The 27,991-nt window shown below is 42.5% G+C and overlaps 1 protein-coding gene across 1 annotated transcript; it reads left to right on the top strand.

Moving 5' to 3' along the window:
• The first annotated feature begins 18,024 nt into the window (after positions 1-18,024).
• IVL (involucrin) lies at positions 18,025-19,248 on the top strand. Its single transcript, XM_047083459.1, has one exon. The coding sequence runs from the start codon at positions 18,025-18,027 to the stop codon at positions 19,246-19,248; it is 1,224 nt and encodes a 407-aa protein (XP_046939415.1).
• Positions 19,249-27,991: the final 8,743 nt, after the last annotated feature.

Raw genomic sequence — 27,991 nt, 5'->3', positions numbered from 1 at the left:
TAATACCTCATAGGGTTTTTATGAGAATTAAATGGGATAATTCCCTTAAAGTACTTAAGTCAGACACATGGATATACAATACATGGTCCTCAAACTTCTCTCTGCCACCAGGTCCTGATTTCCCTGCAAAGAACCTACCATGTTCCAATAATGTATCCTTAAAACACACCTCCATTAATCTAGGTGGACAGGTAGAAATAGAGAAATCAGCCTCAATTCACTATACTTGTAACCTTTAATGTTTACCGCCTTTTTGACATATAATTGATATATCCATCACCTCTAAAATGTTTCTAATGCTGCTTTGTGTTTCCTCCCTCATGACTGTCCCACCCTACAATCCCCAGAAAGCAACTGATCTACTTTGGTCCCTATAAATCTGTTTGCTCTTTCAAGAATTTTCTATAAATGGAATCATCTAGTATGTACTCTTTTATACTTGGATTCTCTCACTCAGCAAAACTACTTTGAGATTCAAACAAGTTGTTGCATGTATCAATTATTCATTCTTTTTTATTGCTGTGTCGTGAATGCCCTCATTGTATGGATACACCTCACTTTTTTAATCCATTAATCTCTTGATGGGCATTTGGGTTGTTTCCAGGTTTGGCTATTACAAATAAAGCTGCTATGAACATTCATGACAAGACTTTGGATGGATATATGCTTTCATTTCTTTTGGGTAAAGTCCTAGGAGTAAAATGACTATGTCATTAGTAGGTGTATACTTTATTTTTTAAGAAACCACCCAACTGTTTTCCAAAATGTTTGTCCCAGTTCACATTCCCACAAGAAGTACTTGAGAATGCCAGCTGCTGCACATTCCTGCCAACATTTCGTATGGTGTTTTTCTAGTTTTAGATATTCTAATAAATATACAGTGTTATTTCATTGTGACTTAGTTTGCATTTCCTTAATGACTAATGATATTAAGCACTTTCTGTTTGCCCATTTGCCTCCATGTATCTTCCTTAGTGAATTGTCCAGTCAAATATTTTCTCTGTTACTCTACTGAGCTGTTTGGTTTGTTATTGTTGAATTCTGAGGGGTTTTTGAAATATATATATTCTTGACACAAGTTCTTTATCAGATAAATTATTTGCACATATTTTCCTCAGTCTGGGACCTTATATTTTCTTATCTTTTTTTAAGTTTATTCATTTTTGAGAGAGAGAGAGCAGGGGAAGGGAAGAGAGAGAGAGAGGAAGACACAGAATCCAAAGCAGGCTCCAGGCTCTGAGCTGTCAGCACAGAGCCTGATACAGGGCTCGAACTCACTAACTGCAAGATCATGACCTGAGCCAAAGGCACCCCTGGGGCTATATCTTTTCATTTTCAAACAGTTGCAAAGAGGAGTTCTTAGTTTTGATAAAATTGAATTAAACAATTTTTTTCTCTTATGAATCTTATTCTTGGTGTCATATCTAAGAAATCTTTGCCTAATGCTAGGTCACAAAGATTTTTTTCCTATGCTTCCTTCTATAAGCTAACTTTTGCATATGATGAAAGGTATGAACAAAGGAGTTCTCTGTGGGGGTGGATGGAGGGAGTGTAGAAGATAGCATATGGATCTCCAGTTGTTCCAGACTACCCTTTCTCAATTGCCTGTGCATCTTTGTCAAAAATCAAGTAGCCATATCTGTTTGCATTTATCTCTGAATTCTTATTTTGTTCCTTTGGTCAATTTTTCTATTCTGCCACTATTGTCTTATTTACTGTACTTTATAGAAGTCTTGAAGTCAGATAATGTAGGTTCTCTAATTTTGTTATTTTTGAAAATTGTTTTAGCTATTCTAGGTCCTTTGCACTTCCATATGAATTTTAGAATAAACTTGTCAAGTTCCACACACAAAAAAAGAAAGAAAAGCCTGTTGAAATTTTGACCAGGATTTAATTAAATCTATAGATTAATTTGAAGAAGAATGGACATCTTAACAATATTAAGTGTTTCAATTCATAAATATGAAATTATCTCTTCATTTATTAGCTTACCTTTAATTATTTAAAATTTTGTAATTTTCGGTGAACAAGTTTTGCACATATTTCGTCATATTTTCCCTACATATTTCATATGTATTATCAAAGTGATCATATTGCAAACAATGTTTTATCTTCAGTTTCTGATTTTCACTGTTAGTATGTAAAAACACAATTATTTTTGTTCGCCAATCTTGTATACTGCTTATTAGTGTTAATAACTTCATGTAAATTCATAAGGTTTTGTATACATTTTATCTTTTTTCCCTGTCACTTGAGGATGCTCATTCTCTTCCTACTCTGCTAAGAGTTTTTAACAAAAATGAATGTTGGATTTTGAAAAAAAAAGTCTGCATTATTAAGATGATTATAGTCCGTTAATATGGTGAGTTATACTGATTGATTTTTGAATGTTAAAAAGACCTTACATTTCTGAGATAAACCCTATTTGACTGGGTTTGTTTAATCCTTTTTTACATGTCCTTTTATTTGATTTGCTAAATTTTAAGAAGTTTTGCTTCTATGTTAATGAGGGATACTGATCTACAGTTTTGGGATTTTTTTGTTTAATTTCTACAGCAATTTGTGAGAGAATTGATATAATTCATTCCTTAGATGTTTGTTAGAATTCACCATCTGTGCCTGAAGGTTTCCTTGTGGGAAGGTTTTTAATTAAAAACACAATGTCTTTAAATGATTTGGAGTGTTTCAGATTATTCCCTTTTGAATGAATGTTGTTAGTTTTTGTCTTTTAGGAAATATATTTTATCTGTTTTATTTATCAGTATAAAGTTGTTTATAGTACGCTCTTATTATTTTTTCATACCTATAGAATTTGTAATAAGGTGACCTCTTTCACTTCAGGTACTGGTCCTTCATGTCTTCTCTCTTTGTTTCCCACTCCATCTGGCTGGCAACTTCATTGATTTTTATCAGTCTTCTTAAAGAACCAGCTTTTTGTTTCATTGGTTTTCTATGTTGCTTTCAGTTTTTGTCTTACTGATATCTTAAAGATAAGTCTCATCTTTATTATTTCCTTTCTTCCACTTACTTTGACTTTAATTTATGTTTCTTTTTTCTAGTTTCTTAAGATGATAGCCAAGGCCATTAATTTGAAATTTTTCTTTTTCTAATATGTGCCCTTAATGCTATAAATTTTCCTCTAAGGGCTGTTTTAGCTACATTTAAAAGTTATTGATATGTTGTTTTTATTTTCTGGTTCAAAAGACTTCCTAATTTCCTTTTTGATTTCTCCTTTGATCTATGAGTTAGTTATAATTATGTTAAATTATTATTTTCCAAATGTTGGGAGATTTTCAAAAGATCTTTGTTATTTCTAATTTTGTTCCTCTGTTGTCAAATAACATCCTTTGTATGATTTGAATCTTTTTAAATTTATTAAGTCTTATTTTATGGATGAGAATATGCTCCATCTTGGTAAATACTCCATGTCCTCTTGAAAAGAAAATACATTCTACTTTCATTGCATGGCATATTTGATAGTAGCAGTTAGGCTGATTTGTTACACTGCATGATTCAAGTCCTCTATATTTGTACTGATTTCACACCCCCTTTTGTCAAATATTAAGTGAGTCGTGTTGAGACCTCTGGCCATAACTGTGAATTCCTCTGTTGTTTCTTGTAATTCTAATAGTTTTGCTTTATATATTTTGAAAATCTCTGATTAGATTAACAAATTCTTAGATTTATTATATCCTCTTCATAAATTGCCTCTTAATCTTTAAAAGATGACCTTGTATCCCTGGTAATATTCTTTGCTCTAAAATCTACTTTGAAGTCAGCTACCCACTTCAGCTTTCTTTTGATTGGTAGAAGGCAAGCATTTATTGTACTTTTAACTTATTTGTGTCCTTATATTTGAAATGGATTCCTCCCAGATAATATATATTTGAAGTGATATATATATATATATATATATATATACACACACATACACACACACACACACACACATACACACACAATGGAATATTACTTGGCAACCAAGAATAATAAAATTATGGGGCACCTGGGTGGCTCAGTCGGTTAAGCATTTGGCTCAGGTCATGATCTCATGGTTCATGAGTTTGAGCCCCAGGTCAGGCTCTTTGCTGACACCTCAGAGCCTGGAGCCTACTTTGGATTCTGTGTCTCCCTCTCCCTGCCCCTCCCCTGCTCACACTCTGTCTGTCTGTCTCTCTCTCAAAAATAAACATTAAAAAATTTTTAAAAAGAATGAAATCTTGCCATTTGCAACAACATGGATGGAACTAGAGTGTATTGTGCTAAGTGAAATTGCTCAGTCAGAGAAAGACAAATATCATAGGATCTTATGACTTCATTCATATGTGGAATTTAAGATATAAAACAGATGAACATAGGGGAGGGAACCAAAAACAATATAAAAACAGGGAGAGGGACAAAACATAAGAGACTCTTAAATACAGAGAACAAACTGAGGATTGCTGGAGGGGTTGTGGGAGGGGAGATGGACTAAATGGACAAGGGGCATTTAGGAGGACACTTGCTGGGATGAGCACTGGGTGTTATATGTGGGAGATGTATCACTGGATTCTACTCCTGAAATTATTGCACTATATGCTAACTAACATGGATGTAAATTTTTTCAAAAATTAAAAAATATGTATAATTGGGTCTTTTAAAATTCAAATTGACAATCTCTGCCTTTTAGTCAGAGTATTTAGATCACTGCCTGTAGTGTGATTATTGCTATGGTTGAGTTTAATCTAGCATCCTGAGATTTGTTTTCTGTCTTGCCTATTTTCCTTTTTTTTTTTTGCACTGAGTTTTATATGATCTCATCTCATCTCTGTTGTTGACTTCTCTGTAACTCTTCACTGTGTAATTTTGGTGGTTACACTGGATTTACTGTATGGATCTCTAACTCAGCACAGCCCACCTCCACATTCTACCCCTTCCCTTGTAGCATAAAAACTTATGAAGAGTGTGCTTCCCTTTCTCCCCTTCTGGCCCCAGTGCTGTTGGTGTGATACTTTTCTCTTCTACATGTATACATATTATACATATAACAAATTATATTGTCATCATACATTGCTCTCAATTTTGCATTAAATAATCATATATTCTTTAGGTTTAAACAGTAAGCAAAAAGGGCACCTGGGTGGCTCAGTTGATAGCATCTGACTTTGGCTCAGGTCATGATCTCATGGTTCGTAAGTTCGAGCCCCATGTCAGGTTTTCTGCTGACAGCTCAGAGTCTGGAGCCTGCTTCGGTTTCTGTGTCTCTCTGTTTCTCTGCTCCTCCCCACTCATGCTCTGTTTCTCTCTCTCAAAAATAAATAAACATTAAAAAAATAAACAATAAGCAAAAGTCTTTTGCTTTCCTCCAGGTGGTTACCAGTTACACGGCTCTTTCTTCCTCTGTATGGAGCCATAATTCCATTTTATGTCACTTTCCTTGATCCTGAAGGACTGCTTTAACATTTCTTATGGTTCAGAGTCTGCTGGTGTTAAATTATTTTAGATTTGGGTTTTGAAAAAGTATTTATTTTTCCTTCATTGCCTGATGTGTCTAGTAGCTTAACAACCATTGTCTCATGTAGTGTCTTTTTTCTTTTTTAACTTTTTAAGGTAGAGGCATAAATCTGTTCTTTTTTACCTTACGCTCATAGAAATGGCAGTTCACTGTGCTTTCCCAATGATTTGTTTGAGCACCAAATAAGTGCCAGGTTCTATGTGATACCCTTCTGAAATATATAAATAGATAAAGTAAATAAGTCAAATCTGTACTGTGATGCTTGCAGTTTAAAAGCAACACAGGTGAACAGATACAACAGGTATAAATGCTGTGTTAGAAAGCATTTTTTTAACTCCAAAAACCTAATCCTTCCTGGGAATACATCCTTTCGCCACATATTTCTTTGGGTTCCTTCCTGAGTACACCCTCATGGCATAAAAAGCAAAGGCAGAAGCTCTCTGCTGAGGCTGCAGGGGGTATGATTCTGGTCATAGGCTGTGTGCCATGGCCCGGACTCAGGAGACTTCTAGGCTCAGGAGACTAAAAATGAGACTGGAAAACCTTTTTAAAATGTGATAAGGAACTTTCTTGGGCCTTTCATTAAAGGCTGGGGTCATGGGCATAAACATTTGGAGTGGGATGGAAATCCCCAAGGTCCAGGACCTTGATGCTGCCAACCTGCTCCTGAATCAGAAAACGGGAACCCTAATGTTAAGACAAATGGTCCAATCCACTCTAAGAGGTTGGATGTGGGGTGGTGAGGGAAGTGAAGTCAAAGAAGTATTGTGAATAAAAAGGAACAATTTCAAACGCAATCACTATATTGAGGAGATACCTGCACCCCCATGTTCATTGCAGCATTATTTACAATAGCCAAAACATGGAAACAATCTATCAATGGATGAATGGAAGAAGGTGTGGGATACTTTGAGGACATTATGTAAAGTGAAATAAATCAGACAAAGAGAACTACAGTGCGTTCTTTCTTACATGTGGAATGTAAGAAAGCCAAACATGGAGGCAGACAGAGGAGTGGTGGCTGCCAGGGAGTGGCGGTGGGGAAAAGGAGATGTTCACAGAGAGTACAAATTCCAGTTATAAAATGAGTAAATTCTGGGAATTTACAGCATGGTGACTAGACTTAACAATATGCTGTTATATACTTGAAAGTGAGTAGATCATGTGAAGTGATAGCTAAGCTTATTGTGAATAATCATCCTGCAATATATGTGTGTATGAAAACATCATGCTGGACACCTTAAACTTACATGGCACATTTCAATTATACCTCCATAAAACTGAGGGGAAAGAAGAATTATTTCAGTGACAGAAAACTCACATTAGCATGGTGGCATTTTGGAGAGATGCAAATGAGTCTTTAGTAGTCCAATACAGCTAGCTCCCTCTCCTCCGCCCAGGACTAAATTGATTGCTGTGTGCTTGGTTGAGCACCGAATGAACTGGATGAGTTGCATTTAGGAGTCATGGGCAAAAATTGCAAACTGTATTTTTAAACTCTGACGTCATGCTGTACACACCAAAAATGTTCGTACTATGCAAGGCCTAGGAAGCTACAGAAGATTGGGCTCCCTGAGCCTCAGCCAGCTGGAATGTTTCTCTCTCCAGGTAAAATCCTGGCTCCAGCCCCTCTCCCTTTTGCCTACTTCCTGGAGGTAGGTCCAACACAGACCCCTCAGGAGGGCTGGGGCTCACCTGACTTTATTAGCCATCCAGCCCTTCAGAGGTGCCAGGACTCAGCACATTCTTCTCATCCCTGAATGAAGATTTCACACTTATCTTTGGCATCACCCACTCAGCTTCCTTTGCTTCTTGGAGCTGCTTAGAGGCAAGGATGGAAGGTGGCTAAAGTTCCTGCTGTTGCCCCAGCTGGAGGCAGGGAGTGAAGCAGTGAAACTCTAAGCACAGAAATACCACCAGCAGATGCCAGAGGACACATGGAGTCTTGTTTTTGCTCTTGGAAACTTGGGGCTATTAAAGGAAAGGGTGTTTACAAAGTCACATGATCAGCACTGCCACAAAAAAGGAGAGACAGCATGGGGGGTGCAAAATTTTGGAATGTTGAGACCCTATCCTTTCTCTCCCACAAAGCACATCCCTCTGGTCCGCAGCATGCAATCCAGGTGAGGGTCTGGGGCTGGATCCTCAAAATAAACTTTTTGAAGTTTCTAAGCAGACTTTTGGGACTCATGGAAGACATCTAAAAACTTATACCTTCCATAAAGCAGGAGTGGGAGAGGAGATCCTACAGTGCCTAAGGTTAAACCAGACTTGCCTGACTTTATCAGGAATTTGAACACGTGATGTTTTCTGTCATCAGGAATGGTGAGTAGATATTAGATGTTAAGTTTATTTATGGAAAAGCACATGTTCCTCTAACATGAGGAAATTCATTCCTGTAAGAGGTATTTAGGAAGGAGATGGACGTGTGGGTCTAGGCACTGGGGAAGTCAGGAAGCTCACATGGGTGGGAGTCCCACTCTCATGAACATGCATTCTAGTGAAGCAAGCACACAAATAAATAATGTAAGTTCAAACAGTGCTGAGAGCTGTCATGAGACAGATAGTGTGGTGCAGTCAGTGCTTTGTTTTAGGTAGGGTGAGAGGGGCCATCTCAGGGAGGTGACATTTGAAGTAGAGGTCTAGCTGACATGCACAAGTAGGTCACACAGACATCTGCAGAAGAGGTCCCCAGGAACAGGGAACAAGCGGGAGAGTCCCAGTCTGCAGACAAACCCTCCACCAATAGGAACTGGGGAGTGGGAGGAGGGCTGAAACAAACACAGGGTGTAGCATGACCAAAGCCTCATGGACTGTGGTCTGTCAGTAATGGCTCCCCAGCAGAGGAAGGGTAGAGCCAGGTGCCAGGTTTAGGAGCTAGAGGAAGGGAGTCAGCACCAGCTGGTACCCCATTCATCTGCTTCTCACTACAACATTTTTTGGAAATACTATCTATGCTCACTGTTCTCAAGTTCCCTCTTCTCTTTTGCTCTTGAAGCCACCACATTCTGGCTTTCATACTCACTGCTACCTTTGGCTTCCTTGTCAAGGTCAGCAACAGACTCCACGTTACCTAGCCCCGTGGCATTCTCAGTCCTCATCTGTACAGCATTTCTCCCGTGTCTATGCCCCTCCTTGGCCCCGTCTCCGCATGACTTCCAGCAGACCCCATTCTCAGGGCGCATTTCTTACCTCACTGGCTGCTCTTCCCCAGTTTTCCTCAGTCTTCACTGACCTCCTCCTCATCTGACCACTTACCATTGGAGTGATTCAGGGGACTGTCCATGAGCTTCTCCTCTTTTCTTTTCTTTTTTTTTTTTTTTTAATTTTTTTTTCAACGTTTATTTATTTTTGGGACAGAGAGAGACAGAGCATGAACGGGGGAGGGGCAGAGAGAGAGGGAGACACAGAATGGGAAACAGGCTCCAGGCTCTGAGCCATCAGCCCAGAGCCCGACGCGGGGCTCGAACTCACGGACCGCAAGATCGTGACCTGGCTGAAGTCGGATGCTTAACCGACTGCGCCACCCAGGCGCCCCATCTTTTCTATCTGTATTCATTCCCATGATGATCTCATCCTGGCCCATGATTCAAATGCTATTGATAGGCTGGTGATTCCAAACTTACAACCATTGCATGAACCCTTCTTCTGAACTCAAGACGGTATATCTAATTGTCTACTTGGATATCTAATGGGCACCCCAAACATAGCATGCCCCAAAGCTCACTACTGATCTTTTCCACAAAACCAGCTCCTTCCGTGGTCTTCTCTATCACTGGGAATGGCAGCTCTATCCTTACAGCCATTCAAGAACTTTTGAGTTCCTGTTGGCTCCCATCTGTACCTTAGATCTAATCTGTTAGAGAATCTTACTGACTCCATCGTTACAACACGTCTGTAATCTGACTACTGCTCCCTGCCTCTACTGCCATCCCCCTAGGTCCAAGCCACTGCTACATTAACACAGTTGCTTAACTGCTTCCATCCTTGCCTGGGAGACCCCTTTCAGAGTAAGTCAGATGATGCCATTGCTCTATATGGCTTCTCGTCTCTTCCACCATGAAAGCCCAAGATGCTGCATGATTTCCTGCACTGCCCACCATCACCCACTTCTGCACCCTCCTCTATTACATCTCTGTCCCTTGTTCACACATTCCCAGCCATACTCACCTGCTTGCTGGTTCCAGAACATGCCAGGCAAAGCCCTGCTTCAGGGACATGGCCCCTGCTGTTTCCTCTCCCCCACTAATCCTCACAATGATGTCATTTTCATCAGGCTCCTGCTGTGAGGTCTCTCCTGACTAATCCATTTAAAATAAACCACATCCCCTCTCCTAGCACTCCATAAACCTCTTTCTTGCCCTATTTTTCTACATAGTATTTCTCACATGCTTTATATTCTGGGTATGCATTTATTTTTGCTCATTGTCTGCCCCTGAACTGGGATGACAGCTTTAGGAGGGTGGGCATATTCACTTCTTTTCTTCAGTGCTGTGCCCCTACTACCTAGAACAAGGGCTCACAGGAAACTCTCAATAAATAGCAGTTGAATGAAAAAGCAATAAGACATAAAGTGAAAAATTTATGTCAGCAGAGAGAACGGAATGTACAAAGATATAGAGGTCAGTATAAGTGAACTCAGGAGAGCTGGGCCTGGCTCAGACCTGCTGCTGACCCTGGTGTGATCTGTGTGCTTCTTTCCTCTCTCTAAACTGCGTCATCCTTTGCAAAGCCAGTTGGACTCACTGACTCTGAAGGCCCTTCCAGCATCAGCTCTCTCAGACCTGGATCCTTTAGTGCCAGGAGATGGCTCTGGGACCAGAGCCTCCTGGGAGAAACACCAGAAACCGGGCACAGGGAAGAGAGGAGGGCAAGGCTGAAGTCCAGCAAGCAAGAACTTGTCTGTAAGGAGAAGCCCTGAACCTGCCTTTCTTCCCCAAAGCCCTCTGACCTCTCTTTCCCCTTCCTGCCCCTGTCCCACGCCACATAAGCTTTCCAGTAAAACCTGAGTGGCAGGAAAATAACACTTCTGCAGTTTTCATCTTGCCTGTCTATGCTTTGCAGCTCTCTAATCTTTCTCTGTGGCAGCCCTGGGCTCATCCTGGGGACACAGAAGGACTCCTGTTACTATCACATTCAGTGGGCATCTCTGTCTTCAGTGGTGGAGAAGGAGGTTGGCCCAGGAACAGAGGCTCCCTCTTTGATGCACTTGCTGGCTGTGGGACCACTGGTCAGTTGCTACACTGCTCTGTACCTCAGTCCCTCATCTGTGACATGCAGAGAATTAAATTAGACAGGGGATGAGGAGAATTTTGCACTATATCTCAGAAACAGCAGTCTTTGTAGGTTTGTTTCCTTTGCATTCTCCCCAGGGGGACTCTTGCAGTCCTGGTCTGTTCTCACTTGCATCCATGCAAGGCCAGGTAGTTGAGTGCTCATGTGGTATGGCACTGAAGGGTACCCACATGTCTCAGTTTCTGTACCTGTGGCTCCATCCAATGGGGTTTTCCTGAGAGCAGATGCAGCCCCCCCCCACATAAATCTAGGACTTCCTGAAGTCATCAGTATCTCCCTGTCCAGCTGGGAAGGTAGGGTGGCAGGCCAAGGCCCACACCAGTACACTGGCTCAAGTGGGGCCCCAGATGCCAGCATGTGTACTGACTCTGCACTGGGGCCCGGTTTGCTGGAGATAGTTAAGTGGGAAGGCACATTTCAGGGAGGAAATAGGCACTGTTTTATAGTCTGGACCACACCAACCCATCTGGTGGCCTGGGCCAGTTGGACAGCTTCATGATATAGATGAGGTTAGAAAGGGGCCATGCTGGGGCAGCTCACAGGAGCTCAGTAGGATCCAAGAGAGGCATGGAAATGTAGGCACTAACTCCACCTAGTGAAAGCCTCTCCTCCAGATGGCCCCGATCACACACACCTGCACACACTCACTCACACACACTTGTATATACACACGTGTGTGCACACACTGCAACCTCTTGCAGAAGTAATTCTAAGACTAATTACTCCTCTCAGGAGGCAGCTGATGCAGGGTCTGGTGCCCCATCCTCCCTAACGAGCAGGGGAGGAAGAGGGCTGGAGAGTGTAAAGCCAGGAGGTCGGCCAAGTCCTGGGGCCAAGTCCTGCCTCCTTTGATTTGTCTGATCACTGGCAACCCTTCTCAGGGGCTGCACAGCTGGACTTGGTCCCTCTCTCCCCTTTTGTTCTGCACCTGCCTCGTGTCTCTGCTCTGTGATGTCCCTCACTATTCCCTCCACTTGTGGCCTTATCACTCTTCCAGTCTGCCTTCCACCAGCTGTGTCCTTCCCAGCACCTTCAGATCCTGCACACAGCCTGGTGAAGTCTTGTCCCACGTGTTCTTTGCCCATAATCTGCATTCTGTGTGGCTGGTGGAGACCTTGTCACCAATCTCTGGCTGTCCGTGCACTCCTCAACTGTCACAATAAAAGGAAGTGGATTCCTTTTGTTGTCCACATCAAAGTTAGACCCAAACGGCTGCCTGTCTTCTTCCCACACAGGCCCCCAGGCCCCTCCAGGAGCTATCATGCTGTAGGAACGCAATCTCATTTGGATTTCTCAGTGAGCCCAGCATAAGGGAACACAACTGGTCCACATGGGGACTCATGTGCACAAGACAGATCATCTCGTGGGCTAAGCTGAAGCACTGCCAGAGGCCCAGGAGCAGACTGACCCCAAGAAGGAGCAAATGGGAAATCAGAGACCTAACTTCTGTCTCCATTCCACTCCCATGCACTGTGGGCCTTTGGGGCTTTAGGCCTCTCAATGGCAAAATGAGAAGGTTAAATCTGTTGGCTCTGGAATACCATTTATCCTTAAAACTCTGTATTTAGGCAGGTAACACACTGACTTCTATCAGAAAACATGGCCATGACCCCCAACGATAAAACAGTCAGTTTCAGTGCAGTCTATGTGCTAACCACATATATTACCTCACCAAATCCTCACAGGAATAAAAGGAGGTATTTGTATCCCCATTTAATAGAAAAGGAAACTAAGGGCCATAGAGTAAATGTGACATGTCCAGATAACAAGAGGTACAGTGAGATTCAAACTCGGGCCTGTCTTATCCCAAAGCCAGTGTCCATCCTTGAAAAGTAACACTCCTCCAGGTTGTATTAGGCTAAAATATACATCAATACTAGCCAGGAAGTAGAGCTTTCTGTTCCCAGGACTAACAAGGGTCAAAGCAAGTGCATTTTTGCTGAATCTGAGCCAGGGAAGACCGGCCCTTCTTCCAGAAAACCCAGAACTGACCACAATGGGGTCAGTCAGTAAATGGTTGACAGAGTTGAAAGATGTCTGAAGTTACATAATGAAATCTGTCACCACCATCAGATGCTCAGGCATCTGGGAAGGCAGCCTGGTAGGGAAGAGAGCCCACTACAAGGAGATCAGGATCATGTGGGTTTAAACCTAGCTCAATCGCAGACCTCCTATAGGCTCTTGGGCAGCTCATGTCTCCTCTCCAGACTTCAGTGCTCACCTGTCACAAGAGGGGTCTGGCCCCCTTGCTTTCACCTGGCTGTTTTCGGAAACTCCTATGCACCAGGCACCAGATGAGGCCTTCCCCATTCATTAAGTCCCCTCTAGTTCAAGCATGCCACTGCATTCTGGGCCAAAATTCAACCACAAAGAATTCAATTTCCCAAACAGTGAGCCCAAGGGGAAGGGCACCTGCCAGCTGGAGGGGAGGGCACTAAGCATCTCTGTTTCTCCCTACTGACAGTCTTCCATGTCTTTGCTCTTCTTGTTCTAAGAGCAGAGTCACACATTGCCTTCTACAGCAATCAGCACTGGGACTGAAAGTGGGAACCAGCAATCCCACAGGTCAAGGAAGGGAAGCCAGAGGAAGACAAACAGGGACAAACAGGGCACATCACGTGAGCCAATCCAGAGCCCTGGGGAAGGAGAATCAGCCTCCTGGCCCTTTATGGGTCTCATCTCTTGTCCTTGCTTTGTTTCCTCCTGGAACAACAGATGGACACAAGAGGCGAATGAGGAGTGAAGGTCAGGTTTAGGAGGCCATGAAGGAGGCCAGTAAGGACTCAGGGCACGTGGGGATCCTACCAGTGCAGGTTGCAGATTGAGAGATGATGTTAGTGGCAGTGACTCTGGCAGAGGAGGAGGCTTATGGGGAAGAAGGACAAGTTAGCAGCCTCAGAGAATGGGGGCACTGCCTCACCAGGGAACAGCTTGGGCATGGCCACCCAAAGTGGGAACGAGGGACCTCCTGGTCCAAGTCACCTTCCTAGGACCCAGAGCAGTGAAATGCTGTGACCAACGCTCCCTCCCCCTATAGCTAAGCAACAGTTCAAATGGGCTGTCTCAGGGAGAAAGAGAACCCAGCCAGTTTCTGCTTCTTTGACAGAAATATCTGGAACCTCCCTGGGTTGGGGAAGAGCTGGGGTCAAGTCCTCTGCATGTGTCATGGGATATGAGCTCATACTCATTACACTGGGCGGGGGCTGGACAGTTACCCAGACTCATCATGTGCACCCGGGGCCTATGAGGTCACTCACACAGACACTGAATCTCCTCCATATGCATGTATGTCTGTCACCTAAATGGGGCAGTCTGAGGGCAGAGTCTGGCACCTCTGAGCCCCTAACAGGCTGGGGCTTCTCTAAACCCTCCCCTGCCCACATGGACTCCCTCAGTTCCCCACTCCACCCTTCTCCCCACACCCTAGCTTTGCCCAGTGACCAAAGGTTCACACACACTGTCTTCCCCCCAAAGCTCTCATTATGCTGTGAATCAGAGGGCGGGAGGCAGATCTGGCAGATAAGAGCCCCTAGAAACCCATAAGACCGGTGTGACTTCCTTGAGCAGGGTCTGCTGCCCTGGGACTGACTGTGAAGGGCTGGGGAGAGGCCGATTCCTCCCATGTGAGGTCAGCATCCGAGTGCAAGGCATGAGTGTCCATGTGAGGATACTTGGTTAGTTCTTCACTGGGGAAGGGGAGGTCAGAGGGTGTGAAGAAGGCTTTTCTTGCCCCAGCAGATAACGTAGTTCCTATGCTATAGGGGAGGAAGTGTGAGGTCCTGGGTGGGTTCAGGGAACAGAGATGGCATGAGCAGACAGTGGTACTCCAGGGGCAGAGGACCCTCCACCTGTTTTTCCAGACTGAGCTCTAGGAGCATGGCAAAATTAGCATTATAAATAGATATTTATGGGGCTGGAAGGAGATGCCTGTCAGGAAACCACAGGGAATCAGAATATTCCTCACAATTAACCCCAGAAATGAGTATTTGCTTTCATATTATTCTAATATTTCCTTTTGATTAGGTTGTAAAGAAGAGAGTTTAAATAAATGATATCCACAAAATAAGCTATTAACCAATCATTAAAAAGAAAGGCATGTTAGGGGTGCCTGGGTGGCTCAGTCAGTTAAGCATCTGACTTCAGCTCAGGTTATGATCTCACAGTTTGTGAGTTTGAGCCCCGCGTCAGGCTCTGTGCTGACAGCTCAGAGCCTAGAGCCTGCTTCAGATTCTGTGTCTCCCCACTCTCTCTGCCCCTCCCCTGCTCACGCTCATTCTCTGTCTCTCAAAACTGGATAAACATTAAAAAAAAGAAGAGCATGTTATAATTCAATTTTGTTTACACACACATTTGCACATACACAATGCTAAAATGTTTAATAGTGGTTATCTCCAAGTGGTGAAATTCACCATTCATCCATTCCTTCAACTAATACTTATAGAGCACTTTGTATATGTGATGGTTATGATGGATCCTGGGGACATTGCAGAAAACACAGCAGGCAAACCCCCTGCCTTATGGAGCTTATTTTCCAGTGGGAAAGATAAAAAATAAGTAAGTGAACAAATCTCGACTATTATTAGTGAAATGAAGCAAACCAGAAGATAAGCCTCTAGATAGGTAGTCAAGGAATGCTCTCTGGCAGACCCCAACACTTATACTGAAGCTAAAAGACATAAAGAGTTAGAGACCCTGGAGGAGCCTGCTGGCTGAAAGAGAGTAGACACCAAGCCCTGAGGTGGGGAGCCCTGGACTTGTCCTAGGAACTGAGGACACTTTGTGAGGGCCTTTGAAACCATAGCAGTGAGTTTGAATTTTATTCCAGATGAGCTAGTCACTTTCAGCATTGAGGAGGGATAAGTTTCAACCGTTACTCTGAAAGATTGTTTAAGCTATTTTTAGAGAATGGTTTGGAGAAAGCAATGAATGATTTGGTGTTGATCAAAACCGTTATGCATTTCAAAAAAATGTAGAAAAAAGCAATAAAAAGCAATCATAAAAAGAAATATTTATTATTTTTTATATTGTGTATTTAATACTTGTTTCTTTGCCTGGATTCATCCATGCTTTGGATTATTTATGAACATGGCTTTCTTGAGAACTTCTGTAACTACACACTTGCACATGGGACCTAGACAGCCCCTAGGTTATAGCAAAAGACTCTTACAAGCCTTCTACTCGATTCTTTAGGTCTAAAGTCTGACCCCCTCCAGCCAGGATTTATTTCCACATAGAGCGGAGTTATAGGTATTTCCTGAGAGCAGACAGGCTGTGGGCTAGTGGTCTGGCAAACTCATCCCTCATGAGATGTGATTCTTCCACCTTGACACCACATACGCTGGCCTGAACATCCCATAGAGGCATACAACTTTCAATTCTGTGCCCTTGGAAATGAATCTCTAGGTCTAATTGTGAGAATGACCCTGTTTTGCAAGTGAAGAAATTGATATTCAGAGAAAAGGCTTGTCTGAAGTCACAAAGCAATAGAAAAAGGGGACAAGTTTCCCAAGATGCCTCCCTCACCTCCCCATGCCCAGGTCAGATGAGTATCACAGGAATGACTGAGTCCCCAGAGCCCTCTGTGAGTCTCTGTGAAAAGGGACCCTGGGGGGTTTTCTGCTTCAGGTACCTGTGATGAGTCAGGAAAGGGCTGGAAGAAGTTGACCAACTTGAGTGGTGAAACCAGTCCATCTTCTTCAAGCAGGGCAGGAGGCTGGGCTGGGGAAACATATAAGGGCACCCTGGCCCCTGCTCAGCTCAGCACTGCACTAGAGGCCTCCACAGCTGTCCCCACTGTGAGTCTGGTAAGTACTAGCTGGGAGCCCTGGGACTGGCACTGCACACTAGAGTGTGGTTGTGTGGCTAGCCTGGGTGGGTGCGTGGATCACTCTCAGACTGGATTCAGATGGACTCCATGTCTTTCCAGGTGGACTCAGGTCACTATGCTGAGAGACATATGCCACGGCATGGAAATACAGAACAGAGAGCAATCTGCTCCCCTCCTGTACCATCTTTTCTTGGTTTGATGTTTTGGAGAGAGAGGGGGAGAGAGACAGAGAGAGAGGAGAGAGAGAGAGAGAGAGAGAGGAGATGGGGATGAGGAGGAGTAGAGCCAATTTATTCCCTGAACTGTCTTACTTGGGCTGACTGTGATTGTGCCTTCATCAGTGGGCAGGGGTTGAGGGAAATGTATGTGGCTCTTGCTATGCTGCAGAATGGAGGACTGAAAAATGGGGGAAAGACTTCTAATTGGAGAGACCTAGGCAAAGCAGTGGCAGGAAAATGCAACTGAAATGTACTAGACTCAAAAGAACTCGCTCCACTTCTCAGGAACCTCCCAGGCCTTCCCTCTACCCCACCCCACCCCACCCCCCAGGTGCTAGGGCTGCAGTGGAAGCTCCAAAGGTCATGAGAGAAAGCTATGGAGTGGAACAGGCCAATCTGCTAACTTTTCAGAGGAGAAATCTGAGGCCCAGAGGGGCTAAGCGACCTGCTCAGAAACACGCAGCCTTTCAGTGTGACACTTAAGCAGATTCTAGGTCATGTGACCAGTCCAGGGCATGTGCCATGACCCTGGCATGGACCACTGATTTTCTAGGACTCAGGAGTCCTCCAAAGTCCCTCTCTTCCTAGGGACTCACCTCTTCCCATCAGAGCTCATCTCTCCTTCTTGGTCAGTGGAGATTAGAAGTAGGGGCAGAGTCAGGATGGCTCAGTGATTTAAGTGTCCAGCTTGGTCTTAGCTCAGATCATGATCTCATGGTTTGTGGGTTGGGATCAAGCCCTGTGTCCGACTCTGCATTGACAGTGCAGGGCCTGCTTGGGATTCTCTCTCTTTCCTTCCCTCTCTGTCCCGACCCAGCTTACACTCTCTTTTTCTAAAAAAAAAAAAAAAAAAAAAAAAAGGAACGAGGGCAGAAGCAAGGTTTAGGCAAAAAATGGCACCCAGCCGACCCTTGTCCAGAAACTTCAAAGACAGACCTCTTTGTTGGCTCTTTCTGGGAACAAGAGGTTCCCAGGAGGGTCTTTCTTGGCTGTCCCCCTCCTCCCCTCCACTCTGTGATTCTGGGGAACAGCAACCCAGAGTGGGTAGGAGAGCCCCAACCCAAGGTAAGAGAAGGGATGCTGAGAAACCAGGCACTGCTACAGATTGCAAGGATTCATCTACTCCCTCTGCCTTCAGTCACCCTTCTGACCCCTCCTGTCTTTTAGGTTGATCTAAAGCAGCTTCCAGGATGTCCCAGCAACACACTCTGCCAGTGACTCTGCCTCCCGCACTCTGTCAGGAGCCCCTCAAGCCAGTTTGCCCTCCCATCAATACCCAGCCCGAGCAAGTGAAACAGCCAACCCCACTGCCTGCCCTGTGCCAGAAGATGCCCTCTAAGCTCCCAGGGGAGGTCCCCCAGGAGCATGGGGAGCATGGGGAGGTCCCCCAGGAGCAAGGGGAGAATCATACAACTCTCGTGAAGGGGGTGACTGAGCAACAATGTGAGCCACAGCAGCAGGAACATCATCTGGAACAGCAACAGCAGCAACAGCAAGACTCACAGCAGCAGGAACAGCATCCAGAACAGCAGCAGCAACAGCAGGACTCACAGGAGCAGGAACTTCACCTGGAACAGCATCTGGAACAGAAGCAGCAGCAGCAGAAAGAGTCACATGAGCAGGAACTTTGCCTGGAACAGCATCCAGAACAGCAGCAGCAGCAGCAGCAGCAGCAGCAGCAAAAGTCACAGGAGCAGGAACTTTGCCTGGAACAGCATCTGGAAAAGAACCAGCAGCAACAAGAGTCACAGGAGCAGGAACTGCACCTGGAACAGCATCTGGAACAGAAGCAGCAGCAGCAGCAAAAGTCACAGGAGCAGGAACTTCACCTGGAACAGCATCTGGAAAAGAACCAGCAGCAACAAGAGTCACAGGAGCAGGAACTGCACCTGGAACAACATCTGGAACAGAAGCAGCAGCAGCAAGAGCCACAGGAGCAAGAAATTCACCTGGAGCAGCATCTGGAACAGCTGCAGCAGAAAGAGTCACAGGAGCAGGAACTGCACCTGGAACAGCATCTGGAACAGCAGAAGGAGCAGGAAATACAGCAGCAGCAACAAAAGGAACAGTGTGAGGAACATCAGGAAGCAAAAAACCTGGAGCAGCAGCTGGAGCAGGAGAAAGCACAAAGGAAGCAGCAGCAAAAGGAACAGCTGGGACAGGAGAAGAAGATCATGGGCCAGCAACTGGATGGAGATCTAGCAAAGAGAAATGAGCACCTGGAAAAGAGAGAAGAGCAGCAGCCAGAGCCAGCAGAGCAGCAGGAAGGCCAACTGACGCAGCCTGCATTTGTCCCAGCTCCTGGCCAGGTCCAAGAGCCCCTACTAGTCCATCCACTGAGGGGAGAAGTCATGCCCCTCATAGACCAACAGCAGCAGAAGCAGGAGGTATATGGCCCCCCAAAATATAAGTAAGCACCCCCAGTACCAGAGGCTCTCAGGCTATCCCACACAAGTGACAAGAGAGCCAGTGGCCTCTCTTACCTCAGGTCCCCAGCCTGGTGGCCCACCTCATCTGTGAACCTGCCTAACCCTGTCCTTCTGCATGTTTCTTTGATGGGGCTGGGAGAAGGGAAAGTTATTGCCCAGAACCCATCCCTAATGAGCTCAGTCCCAACAGGTGGCCATGGCCTCTGTCACTAATTCTGACTTTGTCCCCAGTATTATAGTTGAATCTGTGAGTATTTACAATAATACAGAATAAATCCTGGAAGTCTGGGATCCTGTATTCTCTTTGTCTTTTCTCCTCTGTCTCTCACCATGTAAAGAACCTGTGCGTGAGTCAATGGTTGCAATGGACTCTCTTGGCCAATTCCCAAAAGAGGACAAACATCTTTAATTCTGTTCCCCAAACCACCCAGTGCATTCAGCAACTTCTTAAAAGGAACCAAAACCAAAACCAAACCAAACAAAAATAACTTCACTCATGTACCTGAAATCAATGTTTGCCAATTGCTGGTCGTGAAACAGGGACAAGTTATTCTGGTTGGGGGAAGGAGAATCTGTCCACCTCATTCCAGCACTGCCTCACACCACACACTAGGCTCAATCCTAGCCCCTGGCCAAACTCCACACGCTGCCTCTGATCTCCTTTCATCTCACATCGGGGACGACCATGGGAAGACAACACCAGGGAGGTGTGGGGCTCCAGCTGGGTTCTTGTCCTTTTCTGGGTGTTCTGTCTGTAGAATAGCTTCCAAGAATCTTATGAACTGTCTACTTGGCTAAGGAAGATTTTAAGAAAGTGATAGGAGCAGAATTGAGCAATGTGAGAAGAGGAGACAAGCTCAAGACTGGTGTCTGATGGGGAAAGTGACAGTGTGACTAAAGAAGGTAAAGATTGGGCTTGCTGTAATCATGGGAGTGCCAAAAAGGCTGTAGAAATACAGACCCAAGGCCACTGCAGTCATTACCCTGATGACACTTCTCCAGTTTTACTGCCATCAGTCACATCAGGACTTGGGACACTCTCTCTCCTAAACTCTACTTTAATGCTCCAAATCACCTGCCTTTCACTATTTAACCCTATCATTGCAAGCAGGTTGTCTCAAGCCACCCAAAGCTATTTTATCACAGCAATGAGTATATGTCTGGGGTATATTGAGACGTCCATAGGCAGCCAGATTCAACAGACCTGAAAGGCACTTGGCCTCCCTCACTCCCCGCCCAACCCCATGGCAACACTCACCATGTCTCCCCCTTAAGTACCCTTTCTGGGGCAGTGATACCACCATCTGTGTATTCATCTCAGGAGAGACACCATGATCTCTCCTCCTCCTCTTCTTCCCCAGGCCCTTCCCAGGACCACTTCCTTGCTATCCCTGCAACATGCCCAAGCTTGGACTGAGATCATTCCTCACCTCCTCTATTGCAGTGGCCTTCAAACTGGTCTCCTTTACTCCCTGGCTCCCTACACACCCCACATTGCACGCATGACACAGAGGACAGGGTATTCTACTTAAACTTCTGATCTAACCTCATTGCTCCTGTGAACACTTGTCAGTGGCACTCATTACAGATCTTCCTCAGCTTACAGTAGGGTTACATCCCGCTAGACCTATCATAAGTTGGAAATACTGTAAGATGAAAATACGCTTAATACACCCAACCTACCCAACATCAGAGCATAGCATAGCCCACCATAAACATGTTCAGAGCACTTACATTAGCCTATAGTTAGGTGACATCATCCAACACCAAGCCCATTTTATAATGCAGACTTGAACATCTCATGGAATTTATTGAATTCTGTACTGAAAATGAAAAACAGATAGGTGGTATGGGTACAGAATGGTTATAAGTGTCTCAGTTGTTCACCCTTGTGACTGTGTGGCTGACAGGGAGCTTGGCCTCCCTGCCACTGCCCAGCATTACAAGAGAGTAGCATCCACACATTGCTAGCCCAGGAAAAGGTCCAAATTCAGAATTTGAAGTTTGGTTTCTACTGGAGGCATAATGTTTTCACATCATTCCATAGTCAAAAAAATCCTAAGTCAAACTATAGTAAGTTAGGAACCATCTGTACTTACTTAAAGATGAACACACTCCAGTCCTCCCAACAGGACAAGAGTTAAGAGAATCCTGGGTAGGACTGGACAGGAAGATTGGGGGCCAAGGGAGAAGTTACCAGAAAAACTCAGAGTATGCACACATTCCCTTTAGAGTCTTAGGTTTTGATTTTTTTAAAATAAACTTTATTTTAGAGCAGCTTTGGATTTACAGAAAAGTTGAGAAGCTAGTACAGAGAGTTCCAACACACTCCACACCCAGTTTCTTGTATTATTAACATCATACATGGATATAGTTCATTTATTACAATTAATAAATAATATTAATATATTATTATTACCTAAAGTTCATGATTTACTCTGATTTCCTTAGTTTTTACCTAATGTCTTTTTCTGTTCCAGGATTCCACCTAAGATGCCCCACTATATTTAGTCATCTTGTCTCCTAGGCTCCTCGTGATTATGACAGTGTCTCAGACTTCTCTTTTTTTTGTTTACCTTGACCGTTTTGAGGGAGTAGCTATTTTGTAGACTGTCCCTCAATTTGGGTTTGTCTGATATTTATCTTATGATTAGAATTAAGTTGTGGGGTTTTAAGGAGAAAGAGCATAGGGGTAAAATTTCATTGTTATCACATTATATGAAGACTCCCATCTATCTATAGTGTCCTGTCCTGAGTGTCAAGTATCAACATAAATTGTTTGGTATTTTCTGCATAGGAAATTTGTTTCTTCCTTCTTGCTGTTTATATGTTTAATCACTTGTTTATATCGGTATGGACTCATGATATTTATTTTATATTCTGGTTTATAATCCAATAGTTATTTATTTTTCTTTTTTATTGTGGTAAAACACACATAACATAGGGGCGCCTGGGTGGCTCAGTCAGTTAAAGCATCCGACTTCAGCTCAGGTCATGATCTCATGGCTTGTGGGTTTGAGCCCTGCATTGGGCTCTGTGCTGACAGCTCAGAGCCTGGAGCCTGCTTCCTCTCTCTCTGCCCCTCCTCTGCTCGTGCTCTGTCTCTATCTCTCAAAAATAAATATTAAAAAAAATTAAAAACCCCACATAACATAAAACTTACTACCTTAATAATTACACAGTTCAATAGCATTAACTACATTTATTTTGTTATGCAACTTTCCATCTCCAGAACTCTTTCATCTTGCAAACCAATCGCAACAATGGCAACCACCATTCATTCTCTTTTCTTGGCTTCTTTTTGTCTTTTTTAAAAAATCTCTCCTTTCCCCCAAATGCCAGCCTCTGTTAATTATCATTCTACTCTCCAAGTTCAGCATTTTTGGTCATGAATAAGTAATTATGTATTAAGCTAAATAATATATATTATTACATAAAAAATTATATGGTACACTAAATATAATATAATATAATATAATATAATATAATATAATATAATATATAATATGTTATATATCACATTTGATTATCCATGCATCTTCTGACATTTATATTATTTCCATATCTTGGTCATTGTGACTAATGCTACAGTTAACATGGTAGTGCAGATACGGAATTCATTTCCCTTGGGTATATACTCAGAAGTAGAATTACTGGACCATATGGTAGTTTTATTTTTAGTTTTTTGAGGGTCATCCATATTATTTTTTATTAAGGCTGTGCCAGTTTACATTTTCACCAATAGCGTACAATGGTTCCCTTTTCTCCACATCCTTGCCAACACTTGTTAGCTTTTGACTTTTTTTTTATAATAGCTATTCTAACAAATATGAGGTGATATCTCATTGTGGTTTTAATTTTCATTTTCCTGCTGATTAGTGATGCTGGGCATCTTTTCATATTCCTGTTGGAAACAGTATGGTATTGACATAACAATGGACACATAGTTCAATGGAACAGAAGAGAGAAACCATAAATAAAACCATGCACACATGGTCAACTAATTTTCAACAAAGATGCCAAAAATACACAATAGGAAAACATAATCTCTTTAAGAAATGGTGTTGGAAAAAAACTGGACATCCACATGAAAAAGAATAGAATTGGCCTCTTAGAACCATACAAAAAGTCAACTGAAAAGGGGTTAATGATTTAAATGGAAGATATGAAATCATAAAACTCCCAGAAGAACATGTGTGGGAAAAGCTGTTTGACATTGACCTTGGCAATGTTTTTTTTTAATTAATTAATTAATTTTTGTTAATTTACATCCAAGTTAGTTAACATATAGTGCAATAATGATTTCAGGAGTAGAATCCAGTGATTCATTCCCTGAATATAGCCCTCAGTGCTCATCCCAAAAAGTATCTTCCTTAATACCCCTGCATTTAGCCCATCCCCCCAACCACAACCCATCCAGCAATCTTCAGTTTGTTCTCTATATTTAAGAGTGTCTTATGTTTTGTCCCCCTCCCTGTTTTTATACTATTCTTGCTTCCCTTTCCTTCTGTTCATCTGTTCTATATCTTAAATTCCACATATGAGTGAAGTCATATGATATTTGTCTTTCCCTGACTGACTAATTTCACTTAGCATAATACCCTCCAGTTCCATCCACATTGTTGCAAATGGCAAGATTTCATTCTTTTTTATTTCTGAGTAATATTCCATTATATATATTATATATAATATGTATATCATATATATATATATATATATATATATATATTCCATTCATTAGTAGATAGACATTTGGGCTTTTTCCATACTTTGGTTATTGTTGATAATGCCGCTATAAACATTGGGCTGTATGTGCCCCTTCAAATTTTTTTTTTTCAATGTTTATTTATTTTTGGGACAGAGAGAGACAGAGCATGAACGGGGGAGGGGCAGAGAGAGAGGGAGACACAGAATCGGAAACAGGCTCCAGGCTCCGAGCAATCAGCCCAGAGCCTGACGCGGGGCTCGAACTCCCGGACCGCGAGATCGTGACCTGGCTGAAGTCGGACGCTTAACCGACTGCGCCACCCAGGCGCCCCTGTATGTGCCCCTTCAAAATAGCACACCTGTATCCTTTGGATACAGCAATTGCTGGGTAATAGGGTAGTTCTAATTTAATTTTCTGAGGAACCTTCATACTGTTGTCCAGAGTGTCCAGAGTTGACATTCACACCAGCAGTTGCAAAGAGCTCCTCTTTCTCTGTATGCTCATCAATATCTGTTATTTCCTGAGTTGTTAATGTTAGCCATTCTGACAGGTGTGAGGTGGTATCTCATTTTAGTTTTGATTTGTATTTTCCTGATGATGAGTGATGTTGAGCATTTTTTCATGTGTCTGTTAGCCATCTGGATGTTTCTTTGAAAAAGTGTCTATTCATGTCTTTTGCCCATTTCTTCATTAGATTATTTGTCTCTTGGGTGTTGAGTTTGACAAGTTCTCTATAGATTTTGGCTAACCCTTTACCTGCTATGTCATTTGCAAATATCTTCTTCCATTCCATTATTTGCCTTTTACTTTTGCTGACTGTTTCTTCCACCATGCAGAAGCGTTTTATTTTGATGAGGTCCCAATAGTTCATTTTTGCTTTTGTTTTCCTTGCCTCTGGAGACATGTTGAGTAAGATGTTGCAGCCAAGGACAAAGAGGTCTTTGCCTACTCTCTCTTCTAGGAGTTTGATGGCTTCCTATCTTACATTGAGGTCTTTCATCCATTTTGAGTTTATTTTTGTGTATGGTGTAAGAAAGTGGTCCAGGTTCATTCTTCTGCATGTCGCTGTCCAGTTTTCCCAACACCATTTTCTGAAGAGACTCTCTTTATTCCATTGGATATTCTTTCCTACTTTGTCAAAGATTAGTTGGCCATATATTTGTGGGTCCATTTCTGGGTTCTCTATTCTGTTCCATTGATCTAAGTGTCTGTTTTTGTGCCAGTACTATACTGTCTTGATGATTACAGCTTTGTAACACATCTTGAAGTCTGGAATTGTGATGCTTCCAGCTTTGGTTTTCTTTTTCAGAATTGCTTTGGTTATTCAGGGTCTTTTCTGGTTCCATACACATTTTAGGATTATTTGTTGTAGCTCTGTGAAGATTGTTGATATTATTTTGATAGGGATTGCATTGAATATGTAAATTGCTTTGGGAAGTATCGACATTTTACCAATATTTGTTCTTTTGATCCATAAACATGGAATACCTTTCCATTTTTTGTGTGTGTCTTCAGTTTCTTCCCTAAGCTTTCTATAGTTTTCAGTGTATAGTTTTTTCACCTCATTGGTTAGGTTTATTCCTAGGTATTTTAGTTTTTGGTGCAACTTTAAGTGGTATCAATTCCTTGATTTCTCTTTCAGCTGTTTCATTATTGGTGTCTAGAAATGCAACCAATTTCTGTGCATTGATTTTATATCCTGAAACTTTGATGAATTCATGAATCAGTTCTAGCAGTTTTTTGGCGAAATCTTTTGGATTTTCCATATAAAGTATCATGTCATCTGCAAAGAGTGACAGCCTGACTTCCTCCTTGATGATTTGGATAACTTTTGTTTCTTTGAGTTGTCTGATTGCTGAGGTTAGAATTTCCAATACTCTGTTAAATGACAGTGGTAAGAGTGGACATCCCTGTTGTGCTCCTAACCTTAGGGGAAAAGCTCTCAGTTTTTCCCCATTGAGGATGATATTAGCAGTGGGTCTTTATTTTTTTAATGTTTATTTTTTGAAAGAGAGAAAGAGAGAGAAAGAGCAAGTGGGGAAAAGGAAGAGAGAGAGGGAGACACAGAATCCAAAGCAGGCTCCAGCCTCTGAGTGCCCAATGTGGGACTTGAACCCATGAAGCATGAGATCATAACCTGAGCTGACGTTGGACGCTTAACCACCTGAGCCACCTAGGCACCCCTAGTGCCTTTCGTATATGGCTTTTATGACCTTGAGGTATGATCCTTCTATCCCTACTTGCTTGAAGGTTTCTATCAAGAAAGGATGCTATACTTTGTCAAATGCTTTCTCTCCATCTATTGAGAGGATCATGTTTGCAGATATTGAACCAGCCCTGCAGCCCAGGTTTAAATCCCACTTGATCCTGGTGAATAATTCCTTTAATGTATTGTTGGATCCGGTTGCCTAGTATCTTGTTGAGAATTTTTGCATCCATGTTCATCAGGGAAATTGGTCTATAGTTCTCCTTTTTAGTGTGGTCTTTGTCTGGTTTTGGAATCAAGGTAATGCTGGCCTCATAGAATGAGTTTGGAAGTTTTCCTTTCATTTCTATTTTTTGAAACAACCTCAAAGGAATAGGGGTTAACTCTTCTTTAAATGTTTGGTAGAATTCCCCTGGAAAGCCAGCTGGTCCCTGATTCTTGATTTTTGGGAGATTTTTGATTACTAATTCAACTTATTTACTGGTTATGGGTCTGTTCAAATTTTCTATTTCTCTCTGTTTCAGTTTTGGTAGTTCATTTATTTCTAGGAATTTGTCCACTTCTTCCAGATTGCCTAATTTATTGGCATATAATTGCTCATAATATTCTTATTATTGTTTGTATTTCTGCAGTGTTGGTTCCTTTTCTGCAGTGATCTTTCCTTTTTCATTCTTGATTTTATTTATTTGGGTCCTTTACTTTTCCTTTTTGCCAAACTGGCTAAGGGTTTATCAATTTTGTTAATTCTCTCAAAGAATCAGATTCTGGTTTCATTGATCTGTTCTACTGTGTTTTTTAAAAAATTTCTATAGCATTGATTTCTGCTCTAATCTTTATTATTTTCTGTCTTCTGCTGGTTTGGGGTTTTATTTGCGGTTCTTTTCCAACTCTTTAACGTGTAAGGTTAGGTTGTGTATCTGAGACCTTTCTTCCTTCTTTAGGAAGGCCTGGATTGCTATATGTTTCCCTCTTATAACCACCTTTTCTGCATCCCAGAGGTTTTGGTCTGTCATATTTTCATTTTCATTGGCTTCCATGTACTTTTTAATTTTTTCTTTAATTTCTTGGGTAGCCCAATCACTATTTAGTAGGATGTTCTTTAATCTCCAAGTATTCACTGTCTTTCCAAATTTTTTATTGTGGTTGATATCGAGTTTTATAGTGTTATGGTCTGAAAACATGCATGGTATGATCTCCATTTTTTGAACTTGTTGAGGGCTGATTTGTGTCCAAGTATGTGATCTATTCTGGAGAATGTTCCATTTGCGCTCAAGAGGAATGGGTATTTGGCTGCTTTAGGATGAAATGTTCTGAATATATCTGTTAAGTCCTTCCTGTCCAGTGTGTCTTTCAAAGCCATTGTTTCCTTGTTGATTTTGTGGTTAGATGATCTGTCTCTTGCTGCAAGTGGAGGGTTGAAGTTCCCTACTATTATGACATTATTATCAATGAGTTTCTGTATGTTTGTGATTAACTGATTTATATATTTGGGTGTTTCATGTTGGCGACATAATTTTTTATAATTTTTAGATCTTCTTGGTGGATAGGCCCCTTAATTATGATATAATGCCCTTCTTTATCTCTTGTTACAGTCTTTATTTTAAAACCTAGATTGTCTGATATAAGTATGGCTACTCAGGCTTTCTTTTGGCAATGATTAGCATGATAGATGGTTTTCCATACCCTTACGTTCAATGTGAAGGCATCTTTAGGTCTAAAATGGGTTTCTTGTAAACAGCATATAGAATGGATTTTGTTTTCTTATCCATTCTGTTACCCTATATCTTTTGATTGGAGCTTTTAGTCCATTGACA

Source organism: Lynx rufus, unplaced genomic scaffold (assembly GCF_022079265.1).
Source record: "Lynx rufus isolate CCGP_SWC_20201006 ecotype Redwood Valley unplaced genomic scaffold, mLynRuf1.p SCAF_2, whole genome shotgun sequence".
In the NCBI taxonomy this organism is placed as follows: Eukaryota; Metazoa; Chordata; class Mammalia; order Carnivora; family Felidae; genus Lynx; species Lynx rufus.
Note: the sequence above shows the minus strand (reverse complement) of the source record. Positions and strands in the feature narration are given on the sequence as shown.